Source organism: Pteronotus mesoamericanus, unplaced genomic scaffold, assembly GCF_021234165.1.
Source record: "Pteronotus mesoamericanus isolate MK-2021 breed Mesoamerican mustached bat unplaced genomic scaffold, CSHL_Meso_final contig_41, whole genome shotgun sequence".
In the NCBI taxonomy this organism is placed as follows: Eukaryota; Metazoa; Chordata; class Mammalia; order Chiroptera; family Mormoopidae; genus Pteronotus; species Pteronotus mesoamericanus.
The window spans coordinates 3,188,174-3,211,982 of record NW_026555152.1 but is presented as its reverse complement, the minus strand read 5'-3'; the positions used below and the strand labels follow the sequence as shown (position 1 = coordinate 3,211,982).

At 41.3% G+C, this 23,809-nt stretch overlaps 1 protein-coding gene across 1 annotated transcript in view; it reads left to right on the top strand.

The window, feature by feature from the left end:
• MTUS2 (microtubule associated scaffold protein 2) overlaps positions 1 to 23,809 on the top strand; it is a 632,886-nt gene that overhangs the window by 183,059 nt on the left and 426,018 nt on the right. Inside the window, exons 3-4 of the mRNA XM_054577117.1 lie at positions 13,098 to 15,560; positions 21,418 to 21,658. Of these exons, the coding sequence (XP_054433092.1) occupies positions 13,335 to 15,560; positions 21,418 to 21,658 (2,467 nt within the window). The 5' untranslated portion in view covers positions 13,098 to 13,334. The remainder of the gene's footprint in view (positions 1 to 13,097; positions 15,561 to 21,417; positions 21,659 to 23,809) is intronic.

The window sequence follows — 23,809 nt, the reverse complement described above, 5'->3', positions numbered from 1 at the left end:
AGTGAATTTTATTGTATATAAAAGAAAATGTAAATTTAAAAAGTTTTCTTCCATTTTTTAATTTTTTAATGCCTTGTCTTTTTTTCATTTGAAGGCCTGCTTACATATTTGGTAATTCTTAGCTGTTCATATTTAAGAGTGAGATTGGACTCTGGAGCCGTGTGGTATGTGTTATATGCTTTTGCTCTTTTGAGGTGTAGAGAGTATGGGAGATGAAAAGTTTATGAAATGTTTATACACATGCACACACACTCTGACACACATACACATGTGCGTGCATGCACTCACATGTGCACACTCATGTATGCACTTGTACACACATACACACTCATGCGGGCACACTCACATACATTTGTACACAGTCCTTTGCAGATACACTCATATAGTCACATATGCCCACTCACACACATGCACTAACATGCACACACATACACATAATTACACATGCACACTCACATACTTATACACACACTCACATATCTACACTCATGCACATGCACTCAAATACACACACACTCACACTTGGAACGACAAGCAAAAAAAGTGGTTAATTATGCTGACCATTTTCCTCTTTCCAAAATATATGAGTGTAGATACTTTTCCTCCTTTAGTGCCTCTGGATTTTCCTTTTCTTTTCCCTGCCTTTCATCCTCTAGCCTCCTAGCTTTTGGTGGGGAATGGAGAATTTGCATAACTTCCCAATTCTCTTTTCACACCAATCAGAGGACCCATGGTACAGGGAATGGGCTACCACTTTCCTCCCCTCTTGCCTGACAGGTTCTCAGTCTGCTCTTGGGCCTCTTAGAGCCACTGCCATGGCCCCTGCCCTCAGGACCCTTTGCTCAGCCTGTCTGCCTAGTGGGGAAGCTCTGCCCACTGTTGGGGAGAGGATCTCCTCTGATTTACTCCTGTTGACACTAGAGAGTGCTCCCACCAAGAGCTGTGTCACCCAGATTCCTTGTTTGCCCCTCCCCTAAGAGCTGTTCACATACATTAGTTAGAAAGAGTCCCTCACAGTAAACCTGGAACAGACTTCTCGGGTTGGAGGAGGGTAGCCAGTGTGTGAATGTGCTGGTTCCAGAAATCAGATGGAGGACATTCTGGGCTGCAGACTTGGACAGCAAGCAGCCCCCAGGGACCAGCAGTCAGAACCCTCCTGGAGGCTGTCAGGACCACACACTAAGGGGGTCACTTGTATCATTGCTCCTGTTCCCATGCCTAAAACATGGGCACATGCCACACATAAAAGGATGTGATTGTGAATCACTAAATGAAATCCACTAGGTTTTTGGCTATTTAAAAGGTAGGATGCATGAGATGGCATTTGTTTGAGAATCTTTGATTAAAATGGATGTTTGAGTATCTTATGTTATGTTCACTGACTTTCTAACTGTGATTTTTAAATATTTAAAACATACTCATTAAAATTTATGCTTTTTCAGGTGTGTGCTTTCTTTGAATGTTTGATGTTCGTTGCTTACAGGAGTTGTGTATTTTCGTATTTAGGATGTATGAATCCTATGGCGTATCTCAGAAATGCTAGCAAGCCAATTTTTTACTCTGGGATTATAGGTTGAATTTTATTCAAATACACATCAACACATTGCTTTCTAAGAAAGCGTTTTTGAATTTTGTTAGAAATATAAGTGTTTTTTACCTTTTTTCAAGTTTTGTTGAAATGTTGGAGAATTTCTATAAGTTAACTATATAGCAAGTTTATCTGAGTTATATTGAAAAACCAGTAATTCTCCCCAGCATGTGTCATTGTATTTTTATTGCATGTTTCTAGGCCAGGTAGGTTCCTAACTAAGTAACATATTTTTTCCTTTTCTATTTATCTTTATTTCTTTATCTTTTCCTTAGAGATAAAGACATTCCAAACATGGTGATTCATAATGTCTTGTTCATTACATGGTATTAATAACTAATGAAAATACAGAGACTCTTCACAAAAGGCCTTGGACCATGAAAGCATATGCCTTTCCACTTAGTTGGAGGTTTTGGCAGTCTCCTGTGTACTCTATGCACATGCTTTCTGGTTGTTACAGACTTTTGTGCTTGGACTGTAGCATGGTGTTAAATATTTAGCTTCATCCTTCTAAGTATCTAGTTCATTTGACAGAATAAAGGTTTTGTGCTTCTGATGGAACATAAAAGAAATTTACCATCCAAGCAAATTTTTGGAAGAGCCTGTTTAGAGTGACCTGTACAGGCTTTTGAGCTAGAGGTTATTCTGACTTTATCCCTGATGGTATTAGAAAGATTTCTTTCTTCATTTCAGATAGAACAGTCCTGCAGATAAACAGAGGTCCTGTGCCACCCCATCCCCTCCTCTCCCAGGATCTAATGTATGCAGCAATGGGTCAGGGAGGTACAACTCAAAGTAAACCCATTTTGGGAAGCTAGGACGAGCTACTTCTCAGCTTGCACTAAGCCAGGAACCATCTCCCCCAGGAACCAGACTTTTTCCCCACCTGTTCCGGTAGATTAACGGATTCTCTCCCCCATCTACATTACAAAAGCTGATCAGGCCATAGGACTAGTGGTAGGAATGGCAGGAGGGGTTTCGTTTTTTGGGGAATATTTAAATAGGGCATTTGTAGTTAGAAATGAGGAAGGCAATAGATTAATGAGATATTACAGTATTATATTAACACTTGGGCAGGTGAATGAGTGAGAGGAGAGGCTCTTAATCTAAGAGTGGGTCTTCCGTTGCTTTTAGGGGCCAGGCAGGTAGCACAGACTGTAAACAGCCAGGTGTGAGTTAAGAGGCCAGATAGCCACTGGAGAAGGGGAATGCTCACACTTTGCAAACATGCATGTGAATTCAACTTTTGAAAATTGCCACTCTGTCTTCCAATGAGACTATAACAAAACTTTATCTGATTCATCCCTTGGGATGCCAGTTGAAATGTCTATTCTGAAATATGTTTCCTTTTCTGTAAGTCAAAAGAATTTTCTCTTATCTAGATTTGAAGTCACTGTATTTTTAGTTTCCTGTTAATAAACACTGGTGCATAATAATGCTATTGGGAGACCATGGATCTTACCGGGTATTCTGTAGAGAGAACATTAGCTGTCAACATATCAACTTTTCCCACTTATCTCATGAAGTAAGAGCAGAGAATTCATTATCAACTCTGGAAGGTCAAAGTCAGTGCCCTTGCTGCCTTTTGAACCTGCTATATTTTAAAATTATATGCCAGCATTTCCTTCATTGGCCAGAACAGATAACTCTCAGTTTTTCTGGTAAGCAGATAGGGTTTGCGAAGATAAGTGAAATCCATGGATAATCCCCATGCCTCATTTTAACTATTTTTTTTGCCCTACTTCCTCAGGAAACCCTTTTTAAAGCAAGTAGTGCTTGACAGATTTAAATTCCATCATGGCTTCTTTTCATTAGCATTTCCTCACTGAAGAGATTGTAAGGAAGTGGGTAGTGGGGGAAGTGTCACCTATAAATTCCATACCCTGCCAGCCTTGAACGATGGCACACATGGGTGTACCTGAGGGTGGGGGAGCCAGCTGGAGTCTATGTAAAACTGTCTACACACATGCGCACACAGGTATTTGCATCCTTAAATTACCAGAAGAGGCAAAGATCTGATTTTCTCCAGTCCCTGAGTTGGAGTTTCTGCCCCCTTCTTCATGTGGTGCTTAGTACTTCTGCTTAACAGAATAGTTTATTCCACCCTGCCTTGCTTATATTACCAGAGTTACCAGCTTTAGGTACAGTATATCCCTGTTCCCTCAGGAGATTTTAATTTCTCCAAGGATTAGGACCTTGTATTTCCTGTTGTTCTTTGTACTATGTTTTTAAAATCTGTTGATGCTCAGTAAATTGGATCCATTTCAGAGCCCTCTTGAGTTCTGTCACACATTGCCTTGTTTCTCTTACCTTCCTCATTCAGGAGGCTTGTTCTGGGGAGGCTGCAGTCCACGAGGGGCGATGAGCATCAGACAAGGGTGCAAGGAGCCTGGCCCTGCCCTGATGTGACAGCTCTTAGCGGTGGGACTGAGTCTCAAAGCCTCTCTAAGATGTTTCACACATAAAACAAGAGGTTGAACTAATTAATATCTCACTTCCTTTATACCTGTAACACTCAGTGATTCTGTGATTAGTATATGTTCAGCAAGACATCGCCCAGACAGCTAAATAAATTAGGAAAGTTCAATTATGCCACCATATTAATTAATTTAACCAATATTTATTGATTGCCCGCAATGTCCTGGATACTTTTCTCACTGTGGATCCATGGTGAACATAGCTGATATGGTCCGTATCCTCCTGGAGCTGATGTTCTGGAGGGAGATGAACTAGGGAAGGCTGAAGAGGAGACAAGTGGCTGTGACTGGGGAGAGAGGGTGGCCATTGGGGAAGCCTGCCAGACGAGGGCATGTTGAAGCTGAAGCCTGAAGTGTAAGAAGCGTCCAGTCCTGTGAGAGGCCAGGCCAGAGAGTACAGAGCAGTGGAAACAGTGGTGTGGAGCCAGCATGCAGCTCCAGGAGAGGCCAGAGGCTGGGGGAGAGCAGTAGGGGAGGGGACAGACATTTCATAGCCACACAGGTGAGAGCAAGGGAGCCTTGGGAGGGTTTGTGGCAGGGAAATGACCCTATGTGATTAATATGTCCAGATATTACTCTGGCTACCATGTAAAGGGGAAATGGCTTTTTACAGAAGCAAGAATGGAAGCCAGTAGACCTGGGAGGAGATTTGTAAGTGGCTTACATGGGAAATGGTGGAGGCTATAGAGATGGAGAAAAGTGGATGGGCCAGCCATGGACTTTGGAAGTCCATTTGATCACCCTTAATGGACTGGATGTGAATTAAAGGAGAAGGGGTCCAGGAAGCTTTTGAGAGTTCTGGCTTCGGTGATAAGGTAGACGATTGCACCCACGCGGTAGGTATGGGAAATAAGGAGGGCTGGGGCCTGGTGGTATGAGGTGGGTGGTAGGCAAGGGATCTTTTATCCTGCCATAACTCCCTGGAACAAGTCCTTCAAATTCTAACATCTTGTTTTCTCTTGATGAAACCTGAATTCTGGAAGCAGCTGGTTTCAATGTTTGCTATTAAAAATAATTGTTAAAAACAATGTCTGAGATACGCAGTATGAAAGAAGAATGATTAATAACCAAACATTGCACAAAATGACATGTAACCCCACTAGAGGTAAAATAAAATACAAAATAAATTAAAAATGTTAACCCCATCAACTTTAAAAATGGATGATTTAGTGGAAGCTCAAATGGTGGCCTCACAACATGCACTGTGGGTTCAAATTCTAGCTCTTACACTTGCAATGAGCAGTGATTGAACTTTTCTCTGCCTTAGTTCCCTCATCTTTAAGCTGGGACAGTAATAGTATTTAGCCATCAAGTTCTGTGGATTAATGCAATAAAGCACTGGAAAATTCCCAGTAGTGGTAAGTGCTATTCAGGTATTAATGAAAAAATCTTCTTAATGTTGATTGAACTTCATCCAATTAAAAAATGTTTTTGTTCCTCTTATGTGCCAGCTACTGTTTAGGCTTGAGAACAGAATGGTGCCCAGAGGAAGAGATGCCTGTGTTCTTGGAGTAGACAGGAGTAAGGGTGGTGGATAATAAGCAGGTCAGCAAGCGCAGGCATCAGATAACCTTAGGTGGCAGAAGTGTGCACTCAGCAGGGTGACCACATGTCCATTTGATATCTGGTGTTGTGGCATTCTGCCTGGTTTAGCATTCTTGAACTCTCAAATGTTTTCCAGTTTCATTAAAAAAAAATCTTGTTATAGTAGCTTTACTTATAATTGCCCAAACCTAGGAAAAACCCAAGTGTCCCTCACCTGGGGACTAGATAAAGAACCTGTGGTATGTAGCATGGAGTCCTGTTTAGCCATGAGGAACTGGCTACTCATAGACAAATTTCATATACACTGTGTTATGGCAGCAATTTTCAACCTTTTTCATCTCATGGGCACACATAAGCTAATCACTACAAGTCTGTGGCACACCGAGAAATATATTTTTGCTGATTTGACAAAAATAGATATAGTTTTGATTCATTCATACCAATGGCTTTTGTTGTGTTGGCTGTTGTCATTTTTTTTATTTGACAGTCTAAGGGAAAAGAAATCAGTGCCCCTGACTAAATAGTCAGATATTGCCTGTTTTAAAAGTTGCCATGGCATACCAGTTGAAAATCACTGTGCTAGGGGAAAGAAGCTGAACACCAAAGCTGTATATGGTATACTTACCCTTAAATGACATTCCAGAAAAGGCAAGATTTTAGGAACAGAAATCAGATCTTTGGTTGTCAGGGTCTGGGGGTTGGAGAAGGGTTGACTACAGAAGGACCTGGGGAATTTCTGGAGCTCATGGAACTGTTCTGCATCTTGTTTGTGGTGGTAAGTGGTCACAAGACTGTATATGTTTGCCTAACTCACAAAACTGTGCAACAAAAATGGTGAATTTTACCATATATAGGTTATACCTTAATAAAAAATTGGAAAAAATTTCAATGCGTGAAAAATATGGCCCTATTTGAATGGTGAATGACCTGGTCATTCTAGTTCAGAAGAGTTTGAGAGGAAGGAGATGGAGCAGGAAATAGGGGGACAGAAGGATAAAATGAAGTGTGACACTTTTTTCTTGAAGGTAGTATGTTTCTATTCAACAAATGATTATGGGACATCCATTTGATGCCAGGCCCTGCCATATAGTCCAGGCACAGGCAATGCACCTGTAAACAACAATAAAAATACCCCTCAGGGAGCTTAGTGTTCTGTGTAAAAATGCAGATGTGCATATCTGTTTCCACCATGAGTCTCGCTTTGGGAACACAGCTTAAGGAAATATGGGGTGCAATAAAGAGATGTAGTCAGCAATTCTCTGACAATAAGGTGACTGGAGGGTAAATTATGGTAAAAGTGACCATTAAAAAAATTAAAAAATCATTTATTACATGTATTTTGTGGGGAGGTATCCATGGCATGCAAATTGAAAATTTGGTGTTATAGAAAGCCATCTCCTGATTGTAAAAAAAAAAACAAAAAAAAAAAGCGGGATATTACACATCAAATTCTGTTTCTTGGGGTGGGAATAGGGGACTTTGGTATTTTACTTTTTTTATACAATGAGGATCCATTTCTTTTGTCTTAGAAATTTGGGGAAAAAAATCAGGAAAAAAACCTAACAAAATAAATATTAAATACAAAAGGCAAGGAATTAATACCCTGTATTTTCGGTGTGAAATTTCATCCTGGAAGGAAGGATTTATTGTTAAAAGGGGAAAAGAAATGCTTTCTTTTGGCAAATATGAGTGAAGCTTCTTTTGGAGAAACATGTAACACTCTTTTTAGTGGTGAGACTTTAAATATTAATTAATGTAGTATTTTGTTTAAATGTCAGATTGATCTAGCCTATGAAAAATTAAGTTACCTCTTTTCCTGTCTCTATAAAGGGGAAAATGTTTTTGTTCCTCTTATGTGTTCTGAGCACCAAGAGCACCATTTCATTTATGTCCATACTCTTCTTCACTCTTCAAGGTAAAATAGCCTCTCCTACACCCCCAACCTTCTTTCTGAACACAGTCCTGTTTTATATAATAGAAAAAAATATGACATACACATGTCTGTGCATGGATGAGGAATGTAAGGCAAGACCCACAGAGCTGTTACATTTTTACATTATTTGGCATGCTTCACAGAATTCAGCACCATAGATAGCTACCGTGCCCCTGGACATGTATTTACTATCCCCCAGCTAGCAAGTCAATTTTTACTCACATTATGGTGAAGCTGAACTCAGGAAGTTCATTTAGTCTGCAGTGTACTATATTTTCAGTTACCTATAATTGCACCTGTTGAGAATAAACTTACACAATAGTGTGAGATAGGACCAATAACCTGTCTATTCCTAAGTAATTGCAATGGCTGAAAAGAGAGGAATGCTTGCCATGAAACTTCCTAAAGCAGGTGAAGGGCATTGACTTGTATATAAATATTTGTAAGTAATTTTATATAAAATTATCCTATTAAATGTGGTTGAACATTATAGAGTGACTAAAATTTGAACGTTGGGATTTTGAGTTTCTTGCAGCTTACTTATTATTAAATATTTGGATCATATTCTATGCATTTTTCTGTAACCAAAGTTCTTCTAAAGGATAATTTGTTGCATGGTAGGAGCTGCCATTGGAGATTCTTTGATAAGTAAGTTTTGTTAAGTTGGATGGGATTGCATTTATATTATCTGGAATATTTATATGAAAACTCCCAACTGCTAAAGTATTACACAGTGGACCTGGCAGCTGTGGAAGGCTGTACATAGTATTTTTAAATTTTTAAAACCCATGCCCCCTCTTGATAACATAAAAATCCATCCCCCAAGCTTTCTTTAGTTGATTTTCTAAATAGATTAAATAAATATCATGACAAAAATAAATCAAACAATGATGATCAGAATGTATTTTTCCATATCATTTCCCCTGGACATTCTGGGCAGCTGCCCTGGGGTGAGAGGGAAGGGTGCTTCACCAGTTATGCAATTGGGAAGGGTGGCTTAATAATCTGCATCTTAGAAGACTGAAAAAGAAATAGGGCTTATGCTGTATTGAAAGTGGTGTCTACATTTGCCATTTTGAGCTCCAGTTGGGAGGGGATAGCTTTATCCTGAGTGCCTATGATGTGCGGACTGCTGTCCCAGACACCGTGTGGGAAACAGGAAATATCTGATCTAGTACCCTCCAGCCTAGTGAGCACTTACATGGTTTAATAAAGGAAATAAGACACATGTAGCTATAATAAAAGTAGGACACATGTGTCTGTAATAGAAAGACACTAAACTATAATAAAATAAGATGTACATCTCTATAATTAAAAAACATAGTATGTCAGTGCCAAAGGAAAGATTTGGGGATTCAGGATATGAAGAGACAATATCCAGCTCCTTCTGCACCAGGGCAGTTAGGGAGGAGAAAATTTAGCAAAGTCTTCATGGAGGAGTTGCCCTTTGAGCTCAGAAGGTGGAGCTCCCTATTGGATAGGGAGGTGTATTTTAAGTAGAAGAGTCAAGGAGATTAATCTGGAAACATATAAGCCCAGTGTTCATTGGACCTTGAATGTCAAGCTGAGAAGTTGGATTTTCACCTGTCACTCAGCCAGGTTCACTCACAGCCATGTTAGTGGATGGCATGAGGATGGTAGACCTGCTGAATTCCTCTTTGTCCAAGAATGCCTTTCACGCCGTACTGGACAGAACAGACATGGTAACAGGAAATTGAAGTGCAAGATGGATGAAGAGATTGTATCTGAGCATATAGATGCTATCAGTCTGCTTAGTGATTCAGAAATGTTTTTGCATTCAACCGAAAAGCTCTAGATAAGATGGTCAAACCATCACTAGAGATTGTGAGCTGGGGACAGCTAAAGATATGCATAATTATTAAAGGTGGGCAAATACAATTTTGTTTGTTAGCAAGGAGAGAGTGCAGTGCTCCAATTACATGCAGTGAGCATGATGTGGAGCCCATGCCAGATTTTAAAAAGCATTTGTGATTGATGAGTTATGAGTACTGAGAAAAATAAGCAGTGATTCTTAGGAGAATGGTAGTTAGTATGTAGAACATGTCGTGGTAGATCAGACTTCTTTTCTTTTTTCACTTTCACTTTCTCTTTTGGATGAGAGGTGATAACATTTTTTCAGCAACATGTTTGACAGTTTTTTTTCCAATTTTTCAGTTATTTTAATATTTTAAATTTTTATTCCTATCCCTCCACACTCTCCCCTTTGTCAATTATCAGCTTGTTCTGTACATCTAAGGGTCTTTTTCTGTTTTGTTTATTTATTTATTTATTTTTAAATTCCACATATGAAAAGATCATTTCCAATGAAAAATGAGTAAGATAGAACAACGGCCCTAGACCAGTAAAAGGAAGTTCAATGAGAATATTTTTTATGGTACTATCCATGGATGCTAAAAGCCTGTTATGAATTTCTAGGGTTGAGTTAGTGTACTTTAGTAATGACTATATAGTACTTGGCATTTTATTTGATGATATGGAATTAACGAGGTGATTTATATGCACATGAAGAGGTTGTGTGGTGACTATGGAGAAGAATTCATTTGTTTCTTTCTCCCACTCTTGACAATTCAAACCAAAGAGAGCTTAGTTTCATGCTTTTAATTCTGCCCCAAGAGAATTACAGATGCCCCTTTCTGTAAATGGCTTATGTCTGTGGAGTTTCTGGGACACCTGTTTCCCGATCCAGGGAGCACAGTATTTTTAAACTGCTGTCTTACCAATTTTCCTGCGTACCTTTCGTGTTTGTGCCTAAAAGACATGTCTGTCTTCAAGAAGGACATTTTTAAAATTAAATAAGGAAAGAATCTGAGTACAGAAATGGGGTTCCTTGAAAATCTGCTCTGTGGCCAAGGAACCAAGGCTGGGATCAAAATAACAGCACCTTGATTAGGCTTGATATTAGGGTCAGGCCTAGGCCTGGGGTACCACTGGCTTGCTGAAGTTAGGCTGGAAGGAGACATAGAAGGAGAAGAAAATAAGGGAGACAGGGATGAAGGACATAGGGAGGTAAGGGGCCGTGAGTGTAACATAGGAAGAACAGAAGAGCAGTGTGTCAGGGAAACAGAAGTGCACACCTGTGTGTGGGTATATATATGTGGGCAGGGTTACATGAACATGGGAATGACCTAGATTAGGATGTTAATGTGTCTTGCGGAGAGGGGAAGAATGGCCAAATAAAAAGAAACTGAATTTAAATTTGCTTTCCCTGTTTTGTGTGACCTTTCTCTCCTTTTTGATTTCTGACACGAAACCAGCTTATAGGAAATGATCTTATTTATGTGAAAAGTACATGCTTATGTTTAGATGCAAAAGAAAAGAAATGAAAAGAGAGCTCTGTCAGCTGAGCATTTAGGGATGCCTTTGGCAGGTTGTCAAGTGAAAAATTAAGTTGGGAAGGTGGGGGAGGGATGGAGAGGAGCATGAGGTAGCTGCAAGGTATTGGTGACTTTTCCATCCTTTGTGTTTTGTTCATTACATTATTTTGTTGTATAACATATATATTATAACATATATAGTATATATATAACATTATTATGTATGAATATATGAAACAATATATTAAACAATGATGAAGGGAAGCCAAGTGGGTTGCCATGTAACCTATTTTAGTAAAAACATCACAAGAGTCTTCCAGGTGATGTGTGTGTGCATGTACATGTGTGCAGATGCACGAGCTCACATATGTTTGCAGAAATGAGGAGGAAGGTATGGAAGGGTATTGACTTTGAATCCTCATTTGGGGCATTGTGGATGAGGCAGAACCTTGTTACTTTTAACTCTCCTATCCAGGGCTGAGTAGAATGCATTGATAGTGTGGTAAAACAATGTTAGCATCTAATCAAATGGTTTACAGATGATCTATGAGTCCACTTTGACAGAAATTTAAATACTGTATTGGATTTTAAACTCTATAAGAACAGAAATAACATCGATTTTTATAACTCATTCAGTCATTTATTCATTTGTATTAAGGACCCGATGCATATGCTAAGTATTAAAAATATTGTCTTCAGTGTCTTGCACATCTGAAGTTTTTTTTAAAGGTAAAATTATAGGATATTATGAAAGCTCATCATAGAAGGGCCTAATCTATTCTAGTGGATCAGGAAGGCTTCCTGGAGGAAGTTGTATTATTTTACTGCAAACTGAAGAATACAGAGGACTTACTTGGGGAAGAGTCCACATTCAATTTAAATGGAAGAGTCTGTGCAAAGGCCCTGAAGCAGGGAAGGAGGAACATAGTACTGTACAGAATGAGGACACTGTGGCTATAGCCTAGAGTCGAGAGGGTGACTAGTGAGGAGGAGGCCAGAGATGGGTATAGGACTGGATCATGCAGGCCTTGCAGTTTGGAATAGAATCCTCCAACATTTTATTTAAAAAATTTTAAACCTATACAAAAGTTATGGGCATAGTAGAGTGGATCACCTAGATTTTCAAGTTAGTTTTGTTATAGCTGCATGCTGTCTCTCTTTTCCACACACACATGTGTACACATATACATTTTTCTCTTTGCTGAACCATTTGAGAGTAAGTTACAGACAACATGTCAAGAAGCATATCATGTTCAAAACATGAATCTTCTAAAACCAATGATTATCTCTGATGTAACCCCAATACTATTATACATCCAAGAAAGGTAACACTGATAAAATACCTTTACATAATATACAGTCTTTATTTAAATGTCTAATTGTCCCAAGAATGTACTTTACTAACTTAAAAAAGAAAACAACCCAAGGTCCAGTTGAGAATCATGCACTGCATTTAGGTATCTGTCTGCATTTTGGGCCAAGTGAGGCCAAGTATTTTGTAAAACAACTATAAGTTTGAATTTGTCTGATTATTTCCTCATGATGAAATTCAGGTTGAACATTTACATTTATAGCAAGAATACCACCAGGTGCTATGAAGCACAGAGAACTGCCTAACCTTGGGAACACTGATGTCAGTTTCCATTACTGATGATGTTAAATTTGATCATTTAATTAGGGAGGTGGCCACCAGTTTTCTCCATTGTAAAGATAACATTTTTCTTTTGTAAGAAATAAAGTATTCTGGAGGGTGGTAACCTTGATATTGTGTAAATATTGTTTCTCAACATTCTTTCACCCAGGGATTTTAGCAACCATTGGCATCCCCCACCCAAGATAATTAATTATGACTCTGGTCAAAATGGTTATTTTTCTAATTATATCACTTTTCCTGTATTAGTAGGTAGTCTTCTGTGAAGAAGAGCCTCTTTTCTCCTCTACCTTTTTAATCAATATCAGTATGGACTTGTGGATTTTTAAAATTCAAATATAAGATTTAATGTGTTTATCATCCATTTCTAACATTAATCATTTTGAAGTTTCAATTTCACCATATTTGGCCTGCAGGAGCCCCTATCTGAAAGGTTTTTGAGAAACATGGATTAAGTGAGTGAAATGATAGTATGAAAGTGATGAATAGATTTGTGTTTACCATTCCCTTTTCCCCTGAGAATTTCTATTTGTCAATCTAACATGATTTTATTTCTATTTCTCTCTAGGTCTCATGGACTAATTGGCTCTTTTTCAGCAGGCCCCTACCAGAGAAATCATCCTGCTATATAACAAGATTTGGTTTTAAAACTGTCCTGAAATGATTTAAAGCAGTGTCTCAATGTGGCATAATCAGGCGGCAACACACAGCTTAAGGATTTCCTGTTAATCCCATAGCAGCTTGGAGGAAGCCCTTTTCCGTCCAGGAGGACTTCATGGTGAGCAGCCACTGCTGATGGTGGAAGATGAGTGTCCCATTGGCTCCTAAGAAATCATGTTACACTCAGTTGCAGGACAACAGAAAGGGGGCGAAAAATAACAATGAAAGTCTCCTACATGTGGGTGATACAAATGCCAATCAAATCATGGTGGAGGTCAGTCCCTCCCATGATGAGTCTCACACGTGTGATCTGACAGATGGAACTGGAAATGCAAATTCACGTGCACCAGAAAATAGTACCTATCTCCATAAGGAATTTCACCCACTTCAGGGAATTGGGAAGGGGTTGCAGGCTGGCCCCAGCAGCCTGAAAGATTTTAAATTCTCTTCAACTGTTCGCGGGGAATTAAATGAAGAGTGTACAGTGCAGAGAGGCACAGCTCTCCTGCATACCTCTTGGACTGTCCAGGGACCAAGTCTGGCAGGATGGAGGAATGCTATGGGTGAGGCCAGTCCAGATGTTTTGACTCCAAGGGACACTGAAATTCTCTGGCATGCTCCCAAGGATAAATTGGCAAAGACTCTTGACAACGAGGAACTGAGAAGGCATGCTTTGGAAAGGGCGGGCAGCTATGGTGTTGCAGTGGATATGCTCACGAAGGAGCATGCTGGGAGCCTGACTCCACAACGTTTACAGCCTTCCCCACTGGACTTCCCTGAAGCCCTGGGTCATATGCCCAAGCATGGTGAGGGGCCACAGGAGACAGTGACAGCCCACCTCCCACAGACAGCTTTTCCTCCAGTGGACATCATCCCAGAGGGAAAGAGTGTGCATCATCCTAAACCATCTACCTCAGAAACCAAGGAGACAACCTGCTTAGAACCACAGCTGGAGGGGGCGTGTACACCAGGAGTTAGCAATGACAGCACTTCACGTTCTGCCCATCCACATTGTGCTCCGACTTCAACATCCAAGGCAGTCCCAAGTAAGCCAGAAATACACTTAGGTCAGGAAAAGGGAGAGCCCAGGCTGGAGCTGGAATCTGGCCCACCCTGGGCCACACAGGAATTAATGTCAGCCCAGGCCGAGTGTCTGAGATGCCCCACGGAAGATGGTGTGTTATTCCAAGATGGAGAGGAGCTGGGTGGGGAAGCACAGCAAGAAGCCACCCCCAGGGCAGCCAGCAGTCTGCCCCACAGCAGCATCCACCTGCTTGGTGGGGCAGGAGGCAGGAGTGTGCAGGACAAGAATGCCGTCCATATGGGAGAGCAGTGTTCTCTTCAGAGCACCCCCAGACCTGGCCCTGCTTCCTTGCAAGCTGCTGATAATCAGCCCCTTGGCAAAATTTCACCAAGCACACCTAGGAAACTGGGTGAAGCTTCACACAGCAGCATGTCACCAGGTGATGGTCATGTAGTTTTTATTCCTAATGCCCCATCTGACAGCTGGCCCCCAGATGTCAGTGAGGAGAATGGGGTGCTGAGCAGTGGGAGCAGGGACAGTGCTACAGTTTTTACTTCAGATTCTTCTGTTAGAGAGAGCAAAACTGGGGTCCCTGAGCCCCTTAACCCTCAAAGCAGCAGCTCAGAAGCAGGAGAAAGGAAAGAAGTCACTACATGTATTGCTGAAAATAGGAATCTTCTAGAAAATACAGTTAAGACAGAAAGTTCCCCAGCAAAAACAGTTTGTCTTCTTGGTGTCCCAACCTCTGTATACCCAGAGACAACTCTGAATGCAGCCCACCAGCCAGCACTACCCAGTACCAGTTTCCAGGACTCGAGTATGTTGGGTGCAGATGTGGAGTCACCCTCAGCTGCCCCACCTCCCACTGACAGCTTGTGGTTGTTGAACACCCCCCCGAAAGTGCCTGATAAGAACACCTGCCCCAGTGTGATCCCCAAGTCTGTCTCCACACATTCTGAGGATACACCTTCTGCACAGGAGGGACTGGAGAACCACCAGGTGGAAAGAACAGAAGAAAGGACAGAACCCAAGCCCATCATTTTACCCAAGCCGAAGCACGTGAGGCCCAAAATCATCACCTACATCAGGAGGAGTCCGCAGGCCCTCAGCCAGGTGGACACTTCACTGGTCCCAGTGGGGCTTCCTTACACTCCGCCCACATGTAACACACCTCTTCCCAAAGAGGAGAAGGTGGCAGGTGGTGATCTGAAGCCAGCTGCCGGCCTCTACGAGAAGTTCAGGCCAGACTTGCAGAAACCACGGGTCTTCAGTCCTGGATTGATGGTATCTGGGATCAAACCCCCAGGACACCACTTCAGTCAAATCAGTGAAAAGTTTTTGCAGGAGGTAAGAGAATATCAATCTGATATGATTTGTAAGTTGAACACCCTAAAAACTTTGTCACACATTTTCAATTAATTGTTAAAACAGAATATTCTCCCTTGCAGATTTTGATGGATACACTTGTACAGAAATGAATGTTTTTAATAAAGGAGAATGTTTTTAATAGAGACAAATGACATTTTTGACTGGAAAATTTTGATGATCATAATAAGTTGGGTCTGCCATCTGTGGAGACTCATTTAAATTCCATGTGATATAATATACGTGGAGTTAGATACGCATGCATTTAAATTGGTCCCCATGTTTAAATAAGTGAGCATAATTCTTCTATCAGCCAGGTTAGTGGAAAAAGGGATCAGAAATAAATATATTGTTCAAATTGGTCAAACTTCATCCTCTGAGGGGTGTATTTCCTCAATGGGACAATCTTATGTTCACACATGCAGAGAACACAGTGAGTAGAAGATAATTTGTCAAGCTTGGGCTCTGTAAGTCAAAATAATAATTACAGCTAGCATTTAGTTGAGCACCTACTATGCCTTGGGCACATGTAACATATTTAATCTTTGTCGGTATTCAACAATCCTTACTGTAATTCCCTGGAGGTTAGGACTGATGTTTTATCATTGTATAGATGAAGACACAGATGTGGAGAGGCCTGAGTAACTCACCTATGGCCACAGAACAAGGGCAGCCCTGAAATGCTCCCCTAGGCCTTGCCGTTTCCTTATGGTACTCCCTTTCAGTACCTGCTATGGCGAGTCGTCCTCACAGAGCTCATGAAGAAGACTAGCCTCCCGAAGCAGTCTCCTGGCAGGCAACAGTGATCAATTAAAAGGAAAGGTGGCTCAGATGACTCCTCTCTCTAACACCCTTCAGGTCTGCCCAGGCCACTCAGATACAAGCTGGAGTCAGCTCCATGAAGCTCATTGCCTCTGGACTGCCGCTGCTTCCTCTGCTCTTCCCCTCTCCCCTGCCGCCTCAGCCCTTGGCACGTCCCTCTGCTTGCAATGCTCTTCACCCAGATATCTGAATGACTGTCTCCTTCACTCTCTTTAGGCCTCTTTTCAAATGTCACTTCATTGGAGAGGCCACCTTTTCTGTGAGATCTCTTTCTCTAGCTCCTTTCTTCTTAGCACTTATCTCCCATGATGTTTATAGTTGTTTTTTTTCCTTTTGCTGCATTAACTAGAATGTGAAGTCTGTAAGAGTAGGGACTTTTTCTGTCTTTTGTTCCCCACTGTGACCCCAGAGTTCATAACAGTGCTTGTCATAATGTGTGCACAAAAAAATGTTGAATGATAACTGATTTATGAACTCACGTATGTTGAATCCAAACAGAAGTCAACCAGAGCTCCCTAGAGGTAGAATGATTGAGTCAAAAGTTGGACTCTAGCTTGATTGACTGCACTGATATTTTTACAGACAGTATTGATCACAGCAGGAGGTGTCATCTCTGGCACAGAGCAAGTGATCAATCCATTCTCAGCAACAGGTCTTTACTGAGGCTAGCACCGACCAGTTTCCCCAGCAAGTTGACCAAGTGGCCTGCCGTGGCTCCAGCCATTGGCATCGAATCACACTGCAGAGGCAGCCGACTCTGTGCTGGCTAGAGAGGCTTCCCCCTCACATGCCTAGAGAGAGGATCCTGGCCTGAGAGTCCAGGGGTCCAGTATCTTCATACGGACTCGCCTCCGTGTGGGGCTGTGTGGTGTCCTTTTGTAGGTGCAGCAAGTGTGTGCCCTGGCTAGAGGACTTTAGAATCTGTCCATAGGCAGTGCTATCTCCCTTACGTGGACAATTTGCCACTCTGGTTGATAGGTCTGTCTCTTAGCTTCATTAATGCAAGTTTTTCTCAAATTTCCAAAAATGTATCTCCCTAGGCCTCTGCAGCTCAGAGTCAGGCTCTGACCCAGGGCGCTTGTCCAAGGTTCGTAGGAGGCAGCCACATGACCTTCCCCAGGGCTGTGGGTACCAGGGCTGGTTAAATGAATGAACCTTTTTCTTCTCAAAGTATCACTGCAGAAGTAACCCAAATCATGCAAGATAGAGCCCCCAATCTGACACAGTGGAATATCTCTTTGACAGGCACACCCTGGGAGGTAGTGATAGCGAACTAATGCTCAGCCTTAGGTTGGCTTCTTTGTAGCCCCAGGGGACTTCTCTGATGCCAATGCAGTGCATACATATTGAGGTCACCCTTACCTTTTCTAAACATTGTTAATAAAGTAACTTGATACCTCTTTCCCTTGCCCAAAGAAAAGATCATCCTAGATTATTCTCTATAAAAAAAAAATTCATGAGAGAAAGTTTTTGGAGATGTTGGCAAAAATTATTGACTGCAATTCTTTGCAAACCTTCCCAATTTTTCCTTTGTGTATTTCTTTTCTGTATTGCTTTAGCTCTTTCCATAAGATACAGAGTAATTTCTGTGTGATATATACACTTTCCTCCCCCCAAATATTTTTTATACTTAATCCTCTAGAAACCTCCCCAAGTGTTAAGGAGATTGGGGACTAGGGGTGTTTGTGTGGCTTTAGTAGTTCAGAGGGGTTTGGAGAGATCCTGTTGTGGAGACAACAGTACTGCCCTGTGCCAGCCACCCTATCTGGGGACCATTTTCTGCCATGATCAAAGCCTCCGAGGCCCAGGCCCTATTCTCAGGATACAGGATAGAGCTGAGGTGGCCCAGGTGTTGTGATGGGCTAATTTCTGTGGAAACCTTAAGTGGGGAATAGGCTGGCCCTTGGCCCTTGCTCCTATCTCTGTGACTTCCTGTAGCTCAGCAAGTCCCTGTCCCAGGGTCAGGCTTGGCATAGGGCAATAGGAAGGCTGCCTGCCTGCCATTGCGCCCCGGCACACCACAGGGTGGCTTCAACAGTCTCTAGGAAAGGAACACATTTCTGACCGGTTGCCACAGAAATATTTTTCCATTGTAAAAGTTATATATATCATTTTAATAAAAAGAGAAAGTCTTACCATAAAAACCCAAAGCATCCTCAGATTCTGCTGTCATTACTGCTGGCTCACTGCCAGCTCCGCAGCAGTGAGTAGAGATGGGGAGTCAAGAGTGGGTGCTCCTCGGAGAGAGGGCAACAGCACAGAGGCTAGAGCTTCCAGAAGTGACCTGGGAGGTAATCTCGGTCCCAGTCATTCCAGGACGATAAAATCTGCCAACTTGATTTTCTACTTCCTGTTTTCAGCTCTCCTGAGGTCTCAAGGACACTCCTTTGTGGGAAGTCTTTACATTTTGGTGTAAAGAAGGGAGCAGGGTGAGAGGACAGAGGTTAGGTAGTGTGCTTGCCATGTGCAGATGTGTGATTTGGGCTGTTCTTCTTGCTCCTTGGTACCACCTCATCTCTGAAGAACCCTGTGTTTGCAGGGTCTCCAGAGAAACACAACATATATAAAGGTGTGTGTATGTATGCATTTATGCATCTGTCTTTCTACCAAAACTTTAAGAAATTGGCTCATGCAATTGTAGAGATTGGCAAGTTCACAATCTGGAGGTTGGGCTACTAGGCTGGAGGCCTAGAGAAGAGTTGATGCTGCAGTTCAAGTCCAAAGCTGTCTGCTGGCAGAGTCTTTAAGGGAGGTTAGACTTTTTTCTAAGGCCTTCAATTAATTGTATGAGGCCCACATACATTGTGGGGGACTATCTTCTTTATTCAAGATCTCTTGATTTAAATGTTGATCTCATCTAAAAAAAAATACCTTCTTTGACCAAATATCTGGGACTGGTGGCCCAGCCAAGTTGACACAGTTAGCCATCACGAACCCCCTCCCTGCAGCCATCCCAGTGACTTCTCCCTGATGCCTCCACATTTACCCCATACTTTCGCGTCCCAGGACCCCACAAGGACAGGACAGGACGCACACACAGGGGCAATCCAGTAAGAACTGATTTGTCTGTGTGTTGTGGTTGTCTTAGGAGTTTGTTTAAAATGACAAGTGTCCTTTAATTCACTTTCAAAACTATTTCTTTAAAAATACTCTATTAAAGAAAGAGGAAAAGTACCATTTGGGGTGGATCTCTATGTGTTTATGGCTGTGCAGTGATTGCTATTATATTCTGTTAATAAAGATGAAAGAAAAGAGTGTGATGCTGTTTGAAGATTCTCCTGTTGTATTAAAAATGCACAGATTAGGCATTTTCACCTTTGTAAAGAATTTGTTATTTTACCAGAGACAAATTACCCAACAAAATGACAGGCCTTGAAATTACTGAAATTGTGATGATCAATTTTCAGTGACAGCATGGTGGGTTTTGACCCCTGAAAACTATCCAGTTTTAAAGAATGAGTAATTACCAAGCTCGACATATTGCAAGCCTAAAATCTTGACAGATGTAGGTTAGAAATGATTATAATTTCCTCATGTGAGCACCTGCTAAAAACCATGTGCAATGGCACCAAAAATTTACAAACAGAAGAAAAAATAAAGGAAATATGAATATAATATAAAAGCCAAAGATTGATAGTTAGAGACTAAGTAGAGAATGGTAAAATTTTTTATCAGAGAGCAAATGTGGAATGTTCTTTTACAGCAATGTTGTTGCAGCAGCCTGAATAGAATCTATCTACAATAGCAGTCATGCATAATTTACAATGTGATTATGATAAAACTTTAAAGGCCTAATCTTTTGTTTCAATAATGTCAATTTAAGGAGGACTTTGTATCTATTTCAACATTAAAATAATATCAAGTTAAGGATTTATCCCTCCCAACAGCTTGGATCAAAGCATTGTAGCCCTATAAAAAAACATTGTTAAATGCTGTGGTTCCTGAATATGTATGACACATAAAATATATAGTGATTTAGAGCAGAATTAATTAATGGATGTATTTATTTTTTTTATGCATAACCTCTGGTACTACCTTTTTTTAAAAAAAATGAGAGGAAATAGATTATTGAGTTGTCTTATTTTTTCATTTTTAATATGATAATTTGAAAAGGCCTTCAGAATCCAGAATTTTATATATGAAAGGTAGCCATAGTTGTATTCTAGTCTAAATTGTTAACTATAGGAAAAAGTAATAGGAATTTTATGTTACTAAACTTAGAAAAGAATGGAAACATGGTTTTTCTTATTTATTAACCACTATTGACTTCAGCCATGTGTAGATACTGTTCTAGGTACTGTAAATTCGGCCGCCAGGGAGACTCTGTGCTGGCACGTCCACTCTGCTGAGACTTTCTCAGACGTCCTTGGCAGCACCACCTTACTAGGGAAGGCAATTAGAAGAGGTGGATCAGTTTCTCATTTTGAATGATGTAAATAGACTGTAGAGGCCTGAGAAGACTTTTTTTTTCTATTAACTTCTCTGTTCTTTCAAATAGTCTCTTTTCCCTCATTAACAGTGCATATTTTGTTTCCTAAGTAGCCTAGAAGAAAGGCTTAACATAAATTGATAAAGTTCATTTACTTATTATATGGCTATATTACCATAGAAAATGTGCCCTTTCTCCTTAGGAATAATGAAAATTTCATAATTCTATGAACAGTTGCAAATTCCTTCCTTGCTTCATTGGCATTATTTACTTATAGATTTGCTACTTACACAAATACCAGTGTTTTGTAGCAATCAAATTAAAAAACCTTACCAAGTGAGATTTTTTTTTGCTCCCAGTGAAATGTACAGCTGTAGAGTATCAGAACTGGGGAGACCTGAGAGGTCATCCAGGTGCGTTAGCAACTCAGAGATGAAGGCACAAGGGCCTAAGAAGGTAAGTGATCAGGGATGGAGCAACTCAGAGCAGCCCAAGGGGTCATTGCTGGTGCCTTGGTCTCCTGAGCAGGTGAAGTCCTCATCCTGGGATGTGAGGTTCACTGATTGAGCTTCTGCTCATTTATCATAGGTCACAGAATGCCCTGGAAAAGAAGAATTTTGCCCTCCTACCTATGCACACTATGAAGTTCCTTCCACTTTCTACCGCTCAGCCATGCTCCTTAAGCCCCAGTTGGGATTGGGTGCAATGTCCCGTTTACCATCTGCAAAGAGCAGGATCCTGATCGCAAGTCAGAGGTCTTCAGCAAGTGCCATCCACACACCGGGACCCATAGCTACAGCTGCCAGTCTCTACAATTCCGATCCTACAGGTAACTGATCCAACAATGACTGCTTTTTCCTACTGCACTTCTAAATAGTATTCATATAAAATGTGGTAACTGTCTGAAGCATGAATGCCTCTCACCCCTTAAGAGCCTTTTCCTCTTCTTTCCTGTGACATTTACCAAGACTTAGCTATCTGCAATGGTCACCCTTCATGTCACCTTTAAAATTGTTGCTGGTGGAAGTGGGGTTCTTGCAGTGTTGTGAGAAAAAACATTTTCAGGGACCCACAAGGGAGGGTGCAGTATAGTGGTAAAATTTATTTGGGAAGCAAAATAAAAAAGATACCTCATTCATTGTCCCATCTATGTCCCTCCCACCAAGGAAAATCAGGGCCAGAATTAGGGTCAATGTCCAGAGATCATGTGCCATGCCAAGACTACTTCAGTCCAGTCCTTCTCATCATCCGATTAGCTTAGACTGCATTCCCAGCTGCAGCTCTTTGCTGTGCTGAGGTGTTCAGGCTCCCGCTTGGAACTCATGTGTGGAGTCCATGAGGCCACTGGCCATGTAGCTGGTAAGGCCACATGGCTTAGAGAGAGGATGCATTGGTACGTGGGATGAGTGCTGGTCAGAAGCAAGAGAGAAAGGGGGAGGGGGGAGAGAGAGCGCTCTTTCTTCCCCTGGGATTGTATTAGCTTGGGTTTGGGATGGACTGGGTGCAAATTCAAAATAGCTGATGGATTCCCTGAGCTTTTGTGGGCTTTTTGATAGGTTCATCCCCTGGTTAGACTGACAGACCTCTATGGTCAAGCACCTCCCCCTGCAACCCCCAAGAATCTGGTACTGGAGGGGAGAAGAGATGGGTGTTAATCCCATTGGGTAGAAGGTAAGTGATTGGGGATGGAGCAACTCAGAGCAGCCCAAGGGGTCATTGCAGGTGCCTTGGTCTCCTGAGCAGAGGAAGTCCTCATCCTGGGATGTGAGGTTCACTGATTGTGCTTCTGCTCATTATCATAGGTCACAGAATGCCCTCGAAAAGAATTTTGTAATCCCCTGGAGTGTGAAGCTGTAGCTTCCTAGTGAAGCAAACAAGCTTATGCTCCCCAGTTTATTAAGCCTAATGTCTAATTCCCTTTGTTCTCTTTATTAATATCTAGTTAACCACCTACAGTAACAAAGTGATGGCCCATGTAATCGTCTCCTCACTTCTTGTAGTTTCTTCCCTTCTCTAGAACATCCTGGAGACCAGGATTTGGAGACATTTATCTTAAGGGTCCAGATAGTCAATATTTTAGGCTTTCTGGGCTATGATGGTCTGTGTTGTAACTATTTAGCATGGAAGCAGCCACAGGCAAGATGAGAGTGGATGTTGCAGCTGTGTGCCAATACAGATCAACATACAAAAACAGTGGGCTGGATGTGGCCTGTGGGCCGCAGTTTGTCAGAGAGCTCTTCCTATAAGACCATGCTGACCATATCACTCTTTTTTTTAATCTGTTCACAAATCTTGAACACGAAATGGCCCTGCCATCTCTCCTAGCCCTGTCACTCTGCTCTACAGTGGCTGGCCCACCTCACCTCCTGATGTTTTCTGTACCCCTTTGTTTTTATCTCCATTCTTTTGCTTGCATGTTTCCTTTAGGTTTGGTGTATTTTTTAAATAGAAATAGTACTTATTCAAAAAATTTTTTTGAATATAGAAAAATGGAAAGAAGAAAGTAATACTACTTATATTTTAGCACCCATCCAGAGTTACTATTATAGATTTTTTTCTTACACAGTGTCTTTTTCAATGCATTTTTCAGTAGCTAAAATAACACTAATGTGAATTTTGGTGCTTTTTCCTATAAATATCATATTGTATGCATTTTCTATGTCATCAGTGTTTCATAAATATTTAATTGCAGCATAATATTGTTTGTTCATTATTCAACAAATTTTGGTACTTATTTTGTGAGGAAGTTGTAAATTGAGGATTGCAGCAGTGAACAAAACAGAGTCCTGCCTTCATGGAGCTTATAGTTTAATGCAGGGGTCCCCAACCTCTGGGCCATGGACCGATACTGGTCCAGGCCTGTTAGGAACCAGGCCACACAGCAGGAGGTGACCTTGAATGTAATACACTTGAATCATCCTGAAACCATCCCCCCACCCTAGTTCCTGGTACCAAAAAGGTTTGGGACTGCTGGTCTCAT